At 40.8% G+C, this 19739-nt stretch overlaps 1 protein-coding gene and 1 long non-coding RNA gene across 2 annotated transcripts; one reads left to right on the forward strand and one right to left on the reverse strand.

The window, feature by feature from the left end:
* The first annotated feature begins 4303 nt into the window (after positions 1-4303).
* Positions 4304-13681, forward strand: DKKL1 (dickkopf like acrosomal protein 1). Its single transcript, XM_089480343.1, has 5 exons — positions 4304-4359; positions 6997-7174; positions 9192-9326; positions 9820-9909; positions 12260-13681. The coding sequence occupies exons 2-5, from the start codon at positions 7019-7021 to the stop codon at positions 12596-12598; spliced, it is 720 nt and encodes a 239-aa protein (XP_089336469.1). The 5' UTR covers positions 4304-4359; positions 6997-7018; the 3' UTR covers positions 12599-13681.
* On the reverse strand, positions 5617-18160 carry LOC149303619 (uncharacterized). Its single transcript, XR_016271972.1, has 4 exons — positions 16476-18160; positions 16252-16381; positions 13471-13662; positions 5617-5763 (listed from the first exon to the last, which is right to left on the reverse strand). It is a non-coding gene; the product is annotated as an uncharacterized LOC149303619 (long non-coding RNA).
* Positions 18161-19739: the final 1579 nt, after the last annotated feature.

The raw sequence follows: 19739 nt of genomic DNA on the forward strand, positions 1-19739 counted from the left end.
CAAAAATAAATAAATATAAATCTAATCCAATTCCATTAAAGTTAGAAGAAAGAAAAACACAAGTGTTGTTTATATTAAATCACCATTTAACTTAACTCACTGCATTGAAAGCTTTCCCAGTTGATACTGAAAATTTCAATTTATTGTTCCCCCCAAGCTTGTGAGAAAAGCAAAATAGTTGCTTGAATTTATCAAAACCACATTTCTCATCCATCCCTATGTTTTTTCTTATATCTCTCTTCATTTTTAAAAATCCCAAGGTGGTTCACATTAAAAACAGATACAACATAAGAGTAGCTAAAAGGAGAAAATGGTAAAAAATTAAATGCAGTTTTTAAAAATCCCATTATTAAAAATCAGGGGAAGCTGATGGAGTTAACACTTAGAAAAATGAACAGGAAAATGCCAGTGGCGGAAACACTCAGTACTGGCTTCCTGCCTAATTTCAGCGAGGAGACCATTGCACAGGGTAGGAGTTACAACAGAGAAGGAATTAATTTAGGAATGAAGGCTTAGAGTAAAAGCAAGAACAAAATAAATAGCTTTGGGAGTCCTTCCAGGCACACTATAAATATTGCTATAGTGGAGAGACCAGAAATAAAACTGCAAAAGCCTTTGTAAGCCCAGGCAAGTTTTAGGGTTCAGTCAAACAGGTGGGATGGAAACTCATTTTTAAAAGTCTGCTTTGGCATTGAATTGTAGAGTTGGAAGGGACTCCACAGCCCATCAACTCCACACTTCTGCTCAGTGTAAAAAATCCAGCTACAGCATCTGCAGCAAGTAGCTATCTAGCATCTTTTTTTAAGATACCTGAGAAGAAAGAGACCCCACCACCTCTCTACATAACTGGTTCCACTGTTGATCAGCTTTTACTGTCAAGAAGTTCCTTCTGTTGTTCAATCAAAATCTAGCCTCAGTCATGTAACTTAAAACCATTAGATATAATCCTGCTTTCTGGGAAAGCAGAAAACCATCCTGCACCTTCCTCTCTGACTGTCCTTTGGGTATTTAAAGAGTGCTCAGTCTGGCCTTCTTAAGGCTGAACATGTCCAAATCCCTCAACTTTTCCTCATATGCTTTGTTTTCCATACCTCTTCTTCATTACTATTTTCTGAACCAGCTCCAACTTGTCTATAGCCTTCCTAAAATGAGGAGTCCAGAACTGATTTTAGTACTCCAGATGAGGCCTGACCAGTGCAGAATTTAGTGGGACTATTACTTCCCTTATCTTGGAAACCACTGTTCTCTTAACAGAGGCTAAAATATTATTTGCCTTCTTTGCATCAACCCATAAGTGCTGGGCCATGTTCAACCTATGATCAACAGTAATCCCAGGATCATTTTGATATGTTCTGCTGCTAAGCGAAATATCCTCCATTCTATAAGTGTTTGTTTGGTTTTGTGGCCTAAATGTAAAAATTTCCATTTGCCTTTGCTGAATTTTGTTTCCGTCCAATTTTCTAGCTTATCAAGGGACATTTTGAATTCTGTTATTATCTTCCAATGTGTTTACCCCTCCCAGTTTTGTATCATCTGCAAGTGTAGTAAAGATTTTCTCCACCTCATCATCCAAGTCATTCATAAAAATATTGAAGAGTGTCAGCTCCAGGACAGAACCCTGTGGCATTCCACCTGAGACTTCCCTCTAGCTTGAAGCACAGCTGTTGATGATGACTCCTTGAACATGGGTTTCCCACCAACTTAATCAGTTTTCTAATCAAAATATCATGATCTGTGAATTTTACTGTTGTTTCTGAACATTGTATTGTATTGTTGTTGCTGTGTACCTTCAAGTTGTTTCTGATTATAGCAACACTAAGGCCCCATCATGGAATTTTCTTGGCAAGATTTGTTCAGAGGAGGTTTGCCATTGCCTTCCCCTGAGGCTGAGAGCATGTGACTTTCCAAGGTTACCCAGTGGTTTTCATGTCCAAAGTGGGATTTGAACCCTGGTCTCCAGAGTCCATAGTCCAACACCCAAACCACTATGTTAAATAAGGAAACACACCGTTGGAAAGGTGGAACAGTCTGCACATATTCAAGAGCCCTTTTGTTACTGGTTTAATGAGAGAAATTATTTGAGCTTTTCTTCTTCAGGATAGGAGACACATACTTATTCAGAGACACTCAAGCTGACTTTTTAGGAATTTGGACAATAAAGAGCTTGGCAAGTGAAATAACAAGTGATCTAGAAGTTTCCCTCCAAGAGTATTTTCATTCTTTGGCTAGTGATCTACTATATGAATATTACCACAACAGTTTTGAATGACGTGATCTCTGTTCCTGCTCATATATGCACACACACACTTTCCGGAGGAGGGAATAAATATTTCCTGACATTTAAATATAGTGGATGGTTGGGACAATATGAGTATCACTTTTTCACTACACTCCTAGGTCACCACCTAATGGTGTCATGGAAGAATTACACTTTTTGCCATAGTTCCTCTGAATAAATCTTACCAAGAAAACACCCTGATAGGGTTGTCATAAGTAGGAAAAGACTTGAAGAACAATAATAACATTGTATTCGGTGATGCAGCTGCTCAGCTGGCTGCCACCAGTGGTTTTCTGAATGCCTTCGAGAAAAAGGCATGTTATAATACATTAAACACTCAAGAGGGGTGGCATATTAAATAAATAAATAAAATTAAATAAATAAAATTATGCCTGTGTGGTGCAGAAAATCAGTAATGACATACTAACTTCCTTTCAAGCTTTGGCTTGCAACTTGTTTACTATAATCTGCACCTCTGCTTTTAAAGGCACATTGATTTCCAGATGTGCTGTGAACACCGTCACCTGCTGGCTTCTGCAGAGAAAGTTGCTGTGAAAGTCACAGCACTAGACCCAGCTGGTTCCTCCTGCACCTACTGTGCAGATTGACTGGCAACCCATCAAGGTTCCTAGACAAGTATTGCATCCCATACCATTTAATTAGTTTGTGTAACTCTAATGGTATGTCATGCATTGCGTGACTATTATTTGTTATTTGACCTTTTAAATTTGTTGCCTGCCTTATTTTACTGAACCCCTTCCTGTATTGTTATGTATTATTTATACAGTATGTATTATGCTATTATTTCTAAGAATGAACGGCTTGGGCAGGTTTACTTTTGTTTTATTGTTTGCATGTACAGTGCTACATAAATAAAGCATAATAATAATAATAATAATAATAATAATAATAATAATGGCCTAAATTCTTGAAAGGCACCAGATCCCATCTTTTGAAAGCTAAGCTTTGAAAGCCTTGGATGGAGTATTCCTTGCCCAAGAAAACCCTATGAAATTCATGGGGTCACTATAAGTTGAGAGGTGACCAGAAAGCCGCCCCCCCCCCCCCCGCACAAAACATATGCCACCCTTCTCCAATTAGGTTGCCCTCCAGCCATGTTGGATTATGGAAGCTACATCCCTACATATCTGGAGGACATCCTGCTGAGAAAGACTCAGCCCAGTCTGTCCCTATATCGATTTGCCAGTGTTGTCAGCATTTTTTGGCCTTGAGCTCCGAGAAGCCCCAGTCAATATATCCAAGAGGAATCTGAAGTCCAAAACATCTGGATTTAGATTCTAATTCTGACATTGTTTCCAATTACTTTATTAAAGGTTGGTTTTCTCCCCACTCCTTCTAGTACTGGCTTAATGATTTAGGATGGCACTGGGCTGTGGTATAGATGAGGCAGGACTCAGCATAGTTCTCCCATCTTCTCCCCCTCCCCACTCTACCCCTTACTTTAGATGCAATCCTTATAGTCCACTGGGGAGAAGTGTGGATTTTCCTGGTCCCTTTGTAATGCGAAATATTTTGGAATGGCTTGGCCTGGGAATAGGCAATTAAGACATGTTAACATTACAAAAGACAAAAGTCCTGCTGCCAGTAGGGGTTACATGGCAAGAACTGGCTTGTTGCCTTTGAGGGCACATCCACACTGTCCCTGATTTTGTTCCTGTTCTGATTTTATTTTGGAGATCTATACACGTTTTATCCTAGAATATTTTCTGCCAACTCCTGGTATGATCAGAGACTTCTTCTACCAGCTCCCCAGGTTGGTTTATTCAAATCAGAAAGAAGAGGAACAAAATCTGGGACTTTTCAATCAGACTGGATGTGCCCTTTGTTCTTGGTTGTGCTATGTTTGTGTTTGAAGACACATGGTACACCATTATCTCCCTTTCTCTGCAGTATGGTTCTGTGTAGAAACAGGTGCACAGTGATGCCAGTAGGTTCTGGAATCAGAACCTATTTTTCAATCAGCACCTTGGTAGAAACTGACTGACTCACTAGTGTTCCGGTGTGGGGGCTATAGGCTGGTTAGCAATCTGGAGGTGTAAGAAGGGGCATGCTTGAGCAAGGTATGGAGAAGGGGCTATGGTGCATGAGAAGCCACTGTGAGTGGAGGGGTGGTGGTTACAAAATCAGTTTGAGTAGATTATGGGCAAAGCCACCACTATTTACAGTATTTGTTAACTGCCTTTGAGTTGATCTCGACTCATGGTAATTCTGTTGGTGAGACATCTCCAACTCTCCCTATCCTTAACTGCTCTGCCCAGCTGTTGCAGGTTTAGGTCAATGATATCTCCCTGGTTGAGTTTAACCTGGCCTGGGGGTCCTCCTCTCTTTCTATTTCCTTGTAACTTTCCTAGCATTATTGTCTTTTTCAGTGATTCATGCCTTCTCATGTTGTGGCCAAAGTACAACATCATGAAGTCAAAGGCTTTAATGGCCGACATCCATAGTTTTTTGTGGATTCGTAGAACATGGCCACATAGCCCGAAAAACCCACAAAAAGCCTACAACAGCGTGAATGTATTAATCTTGGCTTCCAGGGAAAATTCAGGGTTGATCTGTTCTAAGACCTATTTGTTTGTCTTTTTGGCCATCCATGGTATCCTCAGCACTCCTCTCTAGCACCACATCTCAAATGAGTTTAAATCCTGATAAATTGATTATCATGTAGCAGGATTAGAAAGTGGTGTAATGAGGACTGGATTGCTGGCATGGCCTCAAATGACCACTTAAGAGGGTGGGCAAGTGATGGAGGCAATAGGCTCACCTGCATTGCTATGGGGCCGACACTTTTTGCTAGAATCATAAAGTTGGAAGAGACCACAAGGGCTATCTAGTTCAACCCTCTGGCATGCAGAAACTCACAATCAAAGCATCCCCAACAGATGGCCATCCTGCCTCTGTTTAAAGACCTCCAAAGAAGGGAGTGTGTTCCACTGTTGAACAGCCCTTACTGTCAGCCCTTACTGCTACAGCATCCTTACCCTCTTATTTAAAAAAAGCCTAGGAGGTGGCCAGGAAAGCATGTAACATTGTTAGAGGTGGCCATTTCTTTACATGTAAAATATAATAAATCTTTTCTAAAATGGCCTTCAGCTACTTATTCCCACGCAAAATATTTTTGATTATTTTATTATATTTTTTCTATACTGATCCTTCATCTCAGTACATGGAACATAAAACTATTCCAACCACCCTCCAGCAAAAAGTAAGCAGAAACATACAACTCATTAATCAAAATGAGAAAATAAAGAGTAGCCAGTGTAATAACAGCTAGACTATAAATTTATTTCAAACTCAAAATATCAGAATTCTCCCCAAGTTGTCTAAGCGAACAGGAATGTTTGACAATAATGTTCAACATTCAAAAAATCAGTGATACCTTTATTGGGCCAAAAATGCACAAAATGCATCCTGCAAGCTTTCAAAACTCTACTGGTCTCTTCCATCAGACAAAGTTGTTGAAAATCCTATAGGAGAAGAAAAAGAAAATGATGATCTTAGAGTTACAGGCCTACATTTTGTTAAGTATGTTGTTTCTGTTGTCAGTTAAGATGGTCTGGAATGTTTGAATTTATCACTGGAAAGAAAACAGAGCCAGAGTGATGTAGTGGTTTGAGTGGTGGACATGTCTCTGGAGACCAGGGTAGATTCCCCACTTCACCATGAAACCCACTGGGACTGGGTGGATGACATTGGGGAAGTCACAAGTTCTCAGCCTCAGGGGAAAGCAATGGCAAACCTCTTCTGAATGAACCTTGCCGGAAAGCTCATTCTGCCAACTTCTTTCTTTCAGTTAGTCTCAAAGGTACTGTAAGATCTCTCTACAAAAAGAAAACCTTGTGATAGGATTTGCCTTTGGGTTGCCATTAAGTCAGAAATAATAATAATAATAATAATAATAATAATAATTTCCCGCCTCTCCCAGGGGGATCGAGGCAGGATTACAACCCAATATCAATATACAATATACAAGTACAATTCACAACAATAAAAACAACTATGTAGTACAATAAAATATAAAAATAGATCACAGTTAAAAAGATATTATCAAAGCAAAAGAGGAGAGAGATGTTTCAGTCTAGAACAAAGAGGTAAAATATGTTTTATAAGGGATTAGGTGGATAAGCACACTGGAAGAGATATGTCTTGTAGGCACACAACAACAACAAAGGTGGTCTGGAATGTTTTAATTTGTCACTAGAAAGAAAAGAGAGCCAGCACCAACAGTTAAGCTCTTCAGATATGTTTAGCATCAGGGCAGCAGAACTCCTTTTTATCCCTTTTGTTCTCATGATGGTGCTTTGATTTCAATTTGTTCACAAAGTGCACATTAACCATAGAGTTGGAAGACCTTAGTTCTATGATTCAGGTGCAGTTAGTATTTATTTGTTAACAAAATTGGTTGTTGCTTAACATATCAGAAATATAAAAGCCAGTGTTAAGACATAAAATGCAGGAGCAGGCAATAAGTGGAATGGTAATTGTGTGCTATACAGCTGAAAGTATACCTTTGCCTGAAATGCCATTAAGGCAAAAATCTAAAATGAACTATCTGCACCATGCTGGGATGAAAGGATGGAGGGATGCTTTTTGGGGATGTCTGAGCATGAGGAAGGCATGGAAATCTGACAGCAGAGGCGGTGCTTCCAGCCTCCCTCTCACTGTGATGATCTTTCCTTGGGCTTCTGTCTTTTGCGCAGGTCTGGCTGGGGCAGCCACAGAATGGGAAATCGGGCCAAGATGCCGCTGCTCCCACTGGTGTGGGGATTATGGTGCCTGACAGCTCTGCAGAAGGAGGGCACTGCATCTGCTGCCTTCTTGCCCTCCAGTGTGGAGAGACTGTTCCAGGACTTTAGCAACATGATTGCAAAGAGCCAGGTAAGGAATGGCAGAGGGTGGGGGGGTCTGATGCACTTCGCCGCATAAATAGAAGGCATGCTCACATACTATGCACATCAGTAATGTTCTAGAACACTAAGGTGTCCAAAAGAAAGGAATACATACTTTAAAAGAAGTGGGGAAGCTTGTGAGAAACAATACGTCTGGCTATCCTAGGGAGAGTTCATTGATTTTTTTTCACATTCAAGCTAATATAATATATGCATAATAGAATTTATATCCTCAGCCCTTCCATATTAGTATCCTTCCTGTATTTATTTTCTTTCCTCCTCTCCCCGGTATAAGCTTTTAGTTCTCTTTCCTTTGCATAGCAGACAGTTCTATGTTTTGGATACATAGATGGTATTTATTGACCCCTTGGGAAAGGAAGTGCATGTGGCATGACAGCATCTAAGCACTGACACATTGGGTATTCAGAAGAGGACTAATTGCCAGCTTTCAACTACAAACACAACATTTTGATTTCTCTAATTTATTCACAAACAAATCTCTCCTCTTAAAGAACCCATATATGTGGGGACATGAGTTACCTAATGACAACTAAGCTGTAAAATTTTAAAACTGCATCAAATCTGCTCTTCTTTTCAGATATAGCATATGGTCTTTTGACTTGCAGTTTGTTTTACCTGCATCCTGTGTACTGCAGAAATCACACTGGTTATAAATTCCTTAACTGTTATACTTCTCATGGAAACTGCAGATAAGCTCTAGGCCAACTGTACTTCTGAAAGAGATCTTTATGCTCAAGGGACTCTCCTTCCCACCTTTTGGGACTCCTTTGATAAAATTTACAGCTATGTGTCTGTTATTAGGACTGCAGAGCTTCATCAACTGGCATTCTTGGTGGCTAATCTTCAAATGTGTTTGCGTGGGTTCTTTCAAAATGCATTATTTATTTCTTAAGCTAGTGTGGTTACACTGTTGGATTGGGACCTGAGAGACTCATGTTCAGGTCTCTACTGAGCTATCCCTGACCTGGGATCAGTCACTCCGTTGTCAGTCTAACCTACATCGGCTGTTACGAGGATAAAGTGAGGAGGAAATCCATGTATGCTGTCTTTAAATTTGCTAGAGCAAAGATGAAGTATAATAAATGTAATCAATAAACAACTATTTGTAGAAATATGAAAAACTTTTCATGGGATAAAAAGAGTGTAAACTTACTGTGTTTATTCAACTTCTAAATAATTTTGTTACATTTTAATCCTACACACCTGACAAATATTGCTGTCTGGCTCATGAGGAAAGCTGCAAAATAGCCACAGCAAATAGAGGTGCGGAGCAGCACAGGGGAAAGAGTTAAAACCTCTCCAATTCAAAGATCCAATCCTGCAATTCCATAATCCCAGTCCTGTGAAGAAGACCCGTTAGGGGTGGTATTTAACATATACACAAAATCCGAATGATTTTAAATGCAACCATATATTTCATAAACAATTAAATCAGGCTTTGAATGTAACAACATACATTTGTGTTATGCTGAGTCCTGGTATTTTGTTACATCTAACTTCCTCCCTGCAAACAAAACACAGTTTGCAAGCAAGCCATAACAAAACATGATAAAAAGTTATGTATGTTGTTGGCTTATACATTCTGGCTCATTTAAACCATCATATCTAGACCTAGAACTGTGGCTTCTTTGGTTTGTTTCTCCAGCTGTCCACCTTGAAACAGAAGCTGGCAAAAGCAGCAGGAGAGAAAAAAATGAGTCTTGAAAAATATACTAATTTGTTTGGTTATCTATATGACCAACATAACTAACATGTGACTAACATGACTATTCATGGCTAACATAAATTATGCCTTCCTGTGATGCATAAACATGACCTTTGTGTGATGATGTACTGCCTTTTGTCAGTACTGAAACTGATGCCCAGCATTTTAGTTAAGTGATCTAAGTTCTATGATTATGATACAGGGAGAAAAATAAAAATAATTTTCTCTGTTCACTTTCTATTCTTCATCATGAGGAAAGATAATTCTTTGTCCTTTATAGGAAGTTCTAGGCACAACAGACAAGTTTGAGACGTCTGTGGACATCAGCAAGCTACCCTTAAACTACCACAATGAGGAAAAGCACAATAAGAAGGTGGGAAATGCCACTGTGTACAGCCACCGTGAAATCGACAAAGTGAGTGAGCTATAATGTAATCACTGTCTGCATTCTGAAATTATACATGTCTTTTTGATCTCTTCAGCACTCTGTTGAGGGCTTGAAAGTGGCCATGGTGTAAACCAGGCTTAAGAGATTATTCAAATGGTGGTATGGTTCCCACAGAAAATGACATCTCCATGTCATGGTTTACACAACACTGTGGGAATGTGGGAATCTACAGTGACCAGGCTGTTGAGGGATGTAAAAAATTAATTTTCCAAGCTCTGCTACAGTACCACCACCAAAGTGACTTCATCTATGGATTCACAGTGCTATTGAACCCTTCATGGAAAGCCAAATCATACATCCCCACAGCCATGTGACATCTTAGCTACAAGGGAGTACTTGTCAGCAGCTGTGGTTCCTGCCCTTCACTCCAAAATGCTGGACTGCCCCCAAAAGCCTAACTGCTCATCTATGCATCCCACGGTCTCACTCATTCTCCATGCTGTTCTTTTAATATCTGCAGATGACTGATAACCGTACTGGTGATATGATTTTCTCAGAGAAAACTGTGACCTCCATTGAACAGGTAGACACCCATGCAGCTGAGGAGAAGGTAAGTACAAATGCAGGAGGCTGATGTACCTCCTCATCTTTCACCCCCAGATTTAGGTTGAGTCATTTTGTGGGTTGGGGGCAAAAAAGAGAGAAACGAACTGTGAGTGAGTGAGTGAGTTGGGGTAAAGGGAAAAAAACAAATTATATTTTAGGCTCTAGAAGTTGTTCTGTATGCTGTTCTAAGTGTGAGATAGGTGTGCTACCCTTGTGAGTGAACCCTCTCTGACACTTCAAATGGTTAGGGTAAGAGGAACATTGTTCTCATACTTGCCTGGTCAGAAATATTGTATGGTAGACAGGGTAAAACTATATGTGCAGCCAAACATAACTTTGACCCCTAGAATTAGGATTCTCCTTCTGCTTGTTTTTTTTCCAATCAAATAAAAGCAGTCAATGGGACTCCTGATTTGGATCAGGAGAGGGGTTTAACCTTTTCCCTGTCTTATTTTTCCAATGAAAGTTGCCCACCAACACTGCTGTTTGCTCCCCTGTTATATCCCTGTTTGCTGCTATTTATATCCGCAGTGGCATCAACAAGAGTTAGTAAAACAAGCAAGCAAGCAAACAAACAAAAATCACCTTTTACCTCACAGCCGTGCTCCAGGTATGGGCAAGCTCCATCCATTTTTGTGGCTGCTGATTTGTTTTTTTTAAAAATGAGATAGGCAGTGAGAATCCTAATTTTGGAATTAAAGCCCACATTTACTGTCGTATGTTTCTCAGCCCTAAATATCTGCTTGATGAGATATTGGCTTTGCCAAACCAGAATCTGACATATGAGGGTACAAGAACCATGAAGTGTAGCAGACTGGATAATCCATGTTCCTAATCCATCTTGGAGCCACCTGTTCCACAAAAGTAAACAGCTAGACTATACTTCCTACCGTTAGACTCCCAAACTAGCCCAATTTTCTCTTTTTACCCAGTAAGGCATTATCCCCCAAATCTAGTTTTTCCTACCCTGTTGTCTTCCAGGTATATTGGGGGAATGACTCCCATTTCCCTCTAATCAGCAAGAGCAATGGCCATCTGGTTGGGGGACTTTGAGACTCGTAGCCCAGTTTATCTGGACAGCACTATGTTGGGAAAGATTATCCTAACCATTTCCCACAGAGAGAGAACTCACAAATGAAAACAATCAGATGACTTTATCACATGAGGTTTTAAATCTACTGTTAAAACTCGAGAATAACACCGTTGGCAATGCTTACTGCATAATGTCATGGCTGTTTTGTTGCTGCTTTGCTGTTAAAGCATCCCTATTCATTGAAGGGGAACACCAATCAATAAGATACCAAACATATTCCTTACCTTCTTCTCAAGTGTGATAACTTCCTTGGATAGCATTTCCAATACTGGGCAATCATTTGGTATCAATGTCCCCTCCTGCCTCCTCATCCCTCCCTATTCCTATTTTTAAAAACTTTCTTTTCTCCTCTTCCCTCCCGTCTGCCAAAGGAGAAATTAAGATTCTCTCTTCATGAGGAAACTATAATTTCTCTCTTGGTGTGGAGTGAAGCAGCGTCTCTTCCCCATTGCCCAACCTGCAAAAGGAGAAATGTGAGAGAGGAGACTGTCATATCTCCTTTGGCAGTCGGAGGGAAGAGAAGCTAACTTCCTCCCAGGGAAAAACTACTCTGGAATTGGATTACAAATACAAATAGAAATTATTATTTTTGTTTAAAAAAAGGCATACTAGGTAGGGCATAGGGCAGGGATGCAAAGTCATGAGGGAAAGAAGAGAGTGCACTGGGACCCTCGATGGCGCAAAAAGCCCCATTGTGCTATTGAAGAGAGGTGTAGCATTAAAAGCTCTGAAACCCATATGTTTTCATTTTCTTTTAATGACGTGACTGCAACGAGATCAGTAATAAAGTCCATAGTCTTCCTGAGCAGTTTGTCAGCTGGTAAAACTGACTTTTTGACCAAAACGCCCTAGTTTTTTTGTTTCCAAATGCCCTTCAAGGGCTGGGTGAGCAGTTTTTTTTTTATTTTTGGGAGGCCCTGCGCCATTTTCAGCCCAGGGAAGGCCTTACTTCTAAGCATGTTGAACCAGAAGTTGACTACTAGATCATGTTGTTGTGAAAAAGGCCTATTCTGTGCCTACTATGTGCCCAGGGCCTCCAACATATAACAAAATTGTTCCTATGTGCACAAGAGGCTATTTGGAGGCAACATATGTTTCTGACTTTTTGCAGAGGGGGGCAGTCCTTTAACCCCAGACAATTGTCCATTCCCATAAGTATATATTTCTATTCTAATTTAATCAATAGTAAAATAAAATACAATAAAATAAATCACAGGTAATATTCACATCCCCCCACTGCATTTTATCTCTGTCTTTCTAGGAGAAAGTGCCAGAGGCTAGTCAGGAAGGAAAAGGTCTTGAGGCAGACGGAGAGGATACTGGGCTCAGGTTCCTAAAGCTGGGTCTCCCCCAGCCTCAGCCTCGGCTGACCTTTCTGATCTTCCGCTTGCCTCAGCATCTTAAGAGTGAGCAGCAGGTACCTGAAACCAACTGGTTAAAGGAAGAGCCAGTCAGTGATAGGAGGCACAGGCTGCTGGCCATTCGAAATGGGCTTTTAGCTGCTCCCCGTCCCATCAAGAAGAAGGCACTGCTTGTTACCCCAACCAACACATTCATCCCACGCAAGCGTCACTTCTTTTTCTTCTGGCGGAAAATATAAGGCACAAGGAAAGGCACTTGTGTGGGTCATGGAGTCTGCCTCAGTTTCTGAGGAGTAGGATGGGTGAGGTTGGGGGGCTCCTACCAAAAGGGGAAAACTGTTCCTCACAAAATCTTGAAATAAATATTAATTCAGAGCAAAACCTGAAGATGAACGGTTGGTAATCGTGTTTTATTTTAGTTAAGTTATAGAACTGGGAACTTACTTGTTTTGAATATACTGCACACTGATGGCAGCTGAAGAAGAAGTAGCAATAGTAAAGCTTGTGAAAGTAATTATTCCAAATGCTTAGTAGTAGTATTACTGTACCATCTGTGCACACAGCACCTTACACAGGTTACTAGGGATTCATTTACACATCGCTAAAAAGTAGATATACAGTCATGCCTCCATATTTGCGGCTTTGATATTTGCAGCTTTGATTATTCACGGATTTCATTAATATGTTCTCTCTAGGACTGTCTAGGTCCTCTAGTGCAACTCTGTGGTCAACTTTAACTAAAAGTTGCACTGAAAGACCATTTGTAGCTACTCCAGTGCCATTCTATGGTCAGTGTATGTTAGACATTGACTACAGAGTTGCACTGGAGGACCTAGAGATTCATAGAGAGGTGTCCTCTCAGGTAAAAACAGTGTTTTTGTTATTTGCGGTTTTCCCATATTCACGGGGGTCTTGTTCCCCTAACCCTAGCAAATATGGAGGGACAACTGTACATAACTGAAAAAGAGAACAGAAAAGGCAGATACACATTACCAACAAAGAGCACAAAAGAGATGCCAGTGTAGATTAAATTTCGTATGCTAATTTATTTGTAAAACTGCAAAATGATAACATGGGTTAATAACTTTAAAAGAACTACAGTATATCTCACCTGCCAAGACATTGACCGGTGATCTGTTGTCCAGATGCTAAGTGCAGATGAGCAACTCACAACGAGTCTCTGATCTTCATCCTTGTGGTTCTTTATCTTTAAGTTAGCCTTGGACTAGATAGCTCCTGCAGTAGAGGACACCTTCAAAAAGAGGACTGTTTTCTGGCAACCCTTCAAATAGAGGCTTCTCCTCTGTAAAAAAAAAAAAAAAAAGGGGGGGGGGGGAATAAATGGCCAAACAACAAGTAACAAAAACAGATCTCTGTTATTAAGGAACTAACAGTCTAAAATAGACATATGAGAAACAACAGAGGGAAGGCAGAATGATGGTAAATGTCATGACAGTGGGACCAAGAATTAGAACAAGGAAAAGGCCATGGGGGAAAGCTGGATACTGAAGGATGGGAGCCCCATGTACCTTCCTGCCCTAATTGATAGGTGGGCAACTTCCTGGTGGCAGGGGGCAACACTGGATTCCCTTCCCCATCCACTAGGATTTATATAACCACTAAAGTTACAAAGTAGCTTCCTATGGTGTAGAGGGGTGCCAGAGTGCCCCCCATACCACAGAGCCTTGAAGTTTGGCAGGGCAGAGTGTCCCCTTACAGAAGGCCAAAAAAGCTTTATTTCATGACAGGAACAAAATTGGGTGTCATGCCACTGAAAGAAAAAACAAACCAAAAACAACCCAAAGAGAGAAGGGGGTCACATACAGCCTGGAGGCTGCACGTTGCCCAGTCCTGTCCTCCTTGCTTCTATCCCTCATCCATCAGCTAAAAAAAAGGAACTATAAGCAGGGCTGTACATAATGATCAAACATTTCAGCATTCCCTTGGTTTCAATTAGATGCTTAAAGCACATGCTCAACTCTCTCACTGAAATCAATGGGGCATCAGTGCACTTCATGCTGATTGGCTCATACCCACTGCTGTTCAGAAATAATGGCCCAGACAAGAATGGCACTTGTGGAGAGAGGAAGAGGGCAGGAAATATGCAGCTCTTCTGGCACTCTCCTTTTGTAGCCATTGTGAAATTATTGGCGAGCCCTAGAAGCTGGGTGCCTGTACTACTTGCTGTGTGCCTTCGAGTCATTTCTGACTTAAGGTGGCCCTATCATGTAGTTTCCTTGGCAAGATTTGTTCAGCTGGGGTTTGCCCTTGCCTTCTCTGAAGATGAGAGGGTGTGACTTGCCCAAAGTCACCCAGTGGGTTTCATGGCAGAACAGGGAACTGAACCCTGGTTCCACAGAGTCCTAGCCCAACACCCAAGCCACTACACCATGCTGGCTCTCAGAAACTTTGTGCCAAGGTCTAATGAACAGGCAAGTGCTCTGACAGCACTGTGACTCCTTTGCAATCAGCTTCTATGATGCCACCTCTGTGATCTCTTTTACTTTGAAGCTGATGGTACATCAGAGCTGATTTTGAAAGGGTGGTAAGCTTGTAGTCACTAATAGCAGCACTTACTGTATATACATGTGTACAAGTTGACCTCATGTAAGTCAAGGGAAGGTTTTACGGCCAAAATCATGTATTTTAATATAACCTGTGGATAAGTCAAAAGTAAAACTTAGGGAGGAGAAGGTTTTAACATCAGATTGAGAAGGAAATGTAAGAAACTGGGTGTTTGGTGGGAAGCAACGGAGAGAGAAGGGAAGAGAGAAGCAACGGAGAGGAGAATCTCTAGGTTGTGCTTAAGAAAACAGTGTATAACTGAATTCACAACTGGAATTGTTATGCTTCAACATGTATTTAGCAAGAACAAATACTAAATGTTTACAATTCCTAATAATATTTTGAAAGAAAGAGCACAGCATCACCCTCAACTATACAAGGAGCAACTTGTGACATAGTTACAGCTGAGAAGCTAACAGGTAGGGGTAAATTGCTCTGTCTCCTTTCTCCTCACCCCACAACCTGCCTTCATTATAGAAGAGTCCCCATTAAATCACTCTGAAAGTCCAGTTAGTTTGGTAATCCATTCTTACTTGGCTGGCAAGATGCTTCTGAGAAGCCTACAAGCAGCATTTGAAGGCAGTAGCCCTCCAGCTTCCCCACCAACTGGTATTCAGAGGTATGCTGCCACTGAATCATTATCCACTGATGGACATATGCACTATGTTGTTCTTCTTCAACAGGAATGTGTGAATGACAACGACTGCCAAAAAGATCAGTTCTGTTTTAGGTCTCTTCTTGCTTCACAGTGCCAGCAATGTAAAGCCAAGGATACAGTGAGTACACAAAACTGCTGGTTTGCTGCTGTATCCAGAGAGGTGGAGTTGCTGTGGTGTAACATAATTCAATTTTCAGTGGTCTCCCTGTACAGCAAGGAGGAGCAAGTGGCATGTCTTCCCATTCCCCCCCCCCCCCCCCCCCCAGAATGCTAAGGTTGACCTCTAGATCACTAAAAAATGCCTCTTGTGGGCTTTCAAACCCCAGGAAGCAGGGAATGTGACAGAATTTCCAACTACGACTTTTAAGGGATACTGGAGGCTGTTTTTTCATGATTTTGGAGTGGGTGGGAAGCAATCTCACAGCGCAACAGTTTTTCTGACTCCTGTTCTGGAGCCTGTTGCATGAAGGAATTTGCTAGTTCTGAGATACATGTTGTCATACACCATGTTTCACCTACTTTTGTCTTCTAGATGTGTTGGAATAATGGGGAATGTTGCCTGGGTTACCTGTGTGTGTGGGGCAAGTGTACAGAAGGTGTGAGCCGTGGTGAGAGTGGAACAAGATGTGACCCACACCAAGAAGAGTGTGCTCAGGGATTATGTTGTACCTTCAGCAACTGTGAGATGACCTCTTTGTAGCTCTGTCTCTTGCATGCTTCCTATCTCCTCACTTTGGATCAGCATCAAACTGTTGCATCACTTGAGGGTTGTCAGTCTTTTTTTAAATGTAAATAGCAGCTGCAGGGGAGGTAATTGAAGATTGGGATCATGGTGCATGAGTAAGGGAAATTTAACACATCCTGTGCCATAGTACTGACAGTAATTCTCTCACCCCACAAGCTGCAATTTGGCTGGTATGAGAAGCTCCTATTGTTGTCCAAGGGATTTTTTTCAGACTATTTTTGGTCATTTTTCAATTAAAATGCAACTGCAGCAGCAGCAGCTTGTCTGGAGCAGTTAAGAATTACTGAGGGTTTGCAGAGCTATTGTGCCTGTAGTTAGAAGCTTCCTCTTTGCAATATCTGCACCAATATTTGTGGCTTACTCAGCCTTGCTAATATTCCCCTGTACTTTCTGTATACACAGACTTCCCCAGTTTCTCTTCTGTCTCCAATACAGCTCTCCCATTTCCCACCTGCACTCCCCAGCCAAAAGAAGGGGGAAAATGTCAAATCCCCAGTGGCACCTTTCTTGCACTGATGGGTTGGGGCAGCCTGGAAGCATTTGCCAAACCAAAGGAGCACTGTCCATGTGCCCAGGGACTGAAGTGCAGAACTAAAAGGTAAAAAGTAATTTGTCTGTGTTAAATCTCTCAAATGGAACAACAGAAGGATCTCTTAAAAACATGGGGTTGTTAAAGTGATGTAAACAGAACTGATGATGTGAGAGTTACATATTGCATTCTTGAAAAGGCTAAAAGCAAAATAGCTCCAAATACTTTAACATTCTTACAACCCATTGCCCAAGGTAGTACACAGATTATTAACCAGAACTAAAACTGAAGTAGCTACAGAGAATGTTCTTCAGTGTCTGTGTACACAACAATGTAAGCCAGAAACATGCCAGTAGCAATGAGTGTGAAAAGACAGCCTGAAAGAGATGATGGCAAAGTATGAGAAAATGGGTGGGAATATGTGTAAAGGTGGGACAGCAGTTTTGGTAAGCATCAAGATGGAAAGATGAAGAAAGGTAACCTGAGCACAGATACAGCAGACATTAGGTGAGGGCAGAAATGGGAATGTGGGGCATTAGTAGATTTGTTTGAATGAATGTAAAACTATAAAAAGGGTTGCTGAGTTATATCAGAAGCCCATTTTGTCTAGCATCTTGATTCTTCCAGTGTCCAACCAGATCCTTTTGGGAAGACGCAGAATAGGAGATGAGGATCTAGAAAGGACAAGATTATATATGTTGCCATACTGGGTGTATGTTCACCTTTGGCCCCATCTTCTTTTTTCTCCTAGGTATTCCATGATCTCTACATGTGAAAAGCTGGAGAAAAGACTAGATATAAGTAACCCAGATCAACAAATGTCTTTTTTACAACCAATCTTAATGCGTCAGAATAAAGACGATGATTACTATGATGACTTTAGACAAGATGGCCAAATGGACATACTCAATCTGTCTAGACGACCTTCTTCTATGGAAGATATTAGCCAAACCAAGGGGCTAAGTGAAGACTATGATGAGAAGAGACAACCATCATGGGAGAAAGATATAGCATATCTCAACCAACCAGAATTCCAGGAACTCAAGGAATTGGCTGATGAAATGGGCCAGGATTGGAGGCCTGGCTTTTACTAATTACATTTGCCTTTTGCTTTTAATTGCTTGTTGCTCCTCCTCACCTCAGTCCCCTCCCATGTCTTTATCTTATCTCCTTTATTTTTCTTCATCATACACCAATTTCTAGAACCTGTCCAGCAAACCAAACTTGAAATTGTTTTTCTTAAGTAACTACTAGCTGTGTAAACGTTGTTCTGTTCATACTGGGAACATACTACTTACTGTACAATGTGAAGAAAGATGTGGATCATATTTCACAAACTCCCTTTCAATAAAACCTTGGGCTAGTTTTGAAATACTGCATACCTATGGTCCAGTGCAAACAACTTATTCAGTGCTAAGAACTATTAAACAGTTTGTTCCAGGGAGAATACTTACATTTATTCTAAAATTCCCATAACGCCAACACTTTTTAGGTAACCTACAGCCTAGACATAAAATTCAATAGAACTACAAACTTGGCTACTTAATTACTTTTTAAAAGATTTTTTAATAATACAGATAACAAATTGAGAGGGTATTTATGTATTCACTTCTTTATGTACACTTCTCAAGAACTGAGTATGTTTTAGGGCTGGAGCTATGAAAAAACTGTTTTAGGAAAAATATGAGTACTAAGGATCTTCCTGAGTATGTAAGGACAGACATTTCCCAGCAGATGAATACAGAATGCAAAGTATTCTAGGCAAGCTACATAACATTAAGTCTGCTAGAGCAGATATAAGTGGCAAGAGAACATAAGAAGCCTGCTCAACAAGACCAAAGCCACATCTAGGCCAAGATCCTATTTTCCACAGGGCAAGCCAGATGCCTATAGCAAGTATAGGCATCATGACCAGTAGCCATGGATAGTCTTATCTTCCTTTAATTGTTCTCATCTTTATAAGCTTTCTGATTTGGTGGACATCTTGGAGCAAGAAAGGTAGAAACCAGTGGGAAGTTAAGCACAGCAACAGGTCTGAGATTGGCAGGAAGAAATTCTTAGACAGGGCTGTATAACATGACACTTAAGGGGCAATTTTGGCCTCTGGGGCATTCTAAATACTCACTATAGAGCAGGGGTAGGCAACCTTATTGAGCCAGGGGCCGGGTTGCTGTCCCTCAGACAACTGGGGGGCCGAAGCCAAAAAAAAAAAAATTTAAAAATTTAAAAAAATTAAATATATAAATAAACCAGGACAAATGTAGGACAAAATTTTCAAATGGAAGACACTTTTTTTAAAAAAAAAAATGGAGGACATGCGAAAAAATTTGCTGATTTTTTAAAAAATGTTAATATAAATGCATGTTTCTGAGGCTTCTATAGACAATTGCCCCCCAAAGGCCCCGGCGGCAATCGGTGGCACGACTGGGCTGGGGCTGGTCCCAAGGCCTTGCCGGGCCACATCCGGCCCGCGGGCCGCAGGTTGCCTACCCCTGCTATAGAGGTAGTTATAACCTGACTGCATATGAAGCTTTTCCTACAACTTTTCTGGGAGATCTAAAGGTTGACCCAAACTAGTGAAGCAGGGATGGAAAATTGCCTGCCTGCCTGTCAGTGAAGGAGAACACCCTAAAATTAGTAATTCTAACTCTAGTAAATCAACTCTAGAGGCACAACTAGGGAGATCCCACTGAAAAACAGGATTTAAACTACAGTAGATTTAAATTTTTAAAAGCCTTGCAAATGTGGGAAATTTATCAGATGACGTCACTGTTAAAGTGAAATAACGTGAAATTAAACCGGAAGTAAAGCAGAGAAAAATGGCAGATTTTTACTTTCTGAACTTCCTGAATTTCTCTGCTTTACCTCCAGTTTAACTTCGCG

The sequence above is a fragment of the Sceloporus occidentalis genome, unplaced genomic scaffold (assembly GCF_023333645.1).
Source record: "Sceloporus occidentalis isolate IW3139 unplaced genomic scaffold, rSceOcc1.0.p SCAF_14, whole genome shotgun sequence".
Taxonomy (NCBI): Eukaryota; Metazoa; Chordata; class Lepidosauria; order Squamata; family Phrynosomatidae; genus Sceloporus; species Sceloporus occidentalis.

Excerpts from the sequence above, each read along its gene's own strand:
- DKKL1 (XM_089480343.1), top strand. The coding sequence starts at position 7,019 with ATGGGAAATCGGGCCAAGATGCCGCTGCTCCCACTGGTGTGGGGATTA. Across the intron at positions 7,175-9,191 it reads ACATGATTGCAAAGAGCCAG|GAAGTTCTAGGCACAACAGA; the intron begins GTAAGGAATGGC and ends TGTCCTTTATAG. Across the intron at positions 9,327-9,819 it reads GCCACCGTGAAATCGACAAA|ATGACTGATAACCGTACTGG; the intron begins GTGAGTGAGCTA and ends TAATATCTGCAG.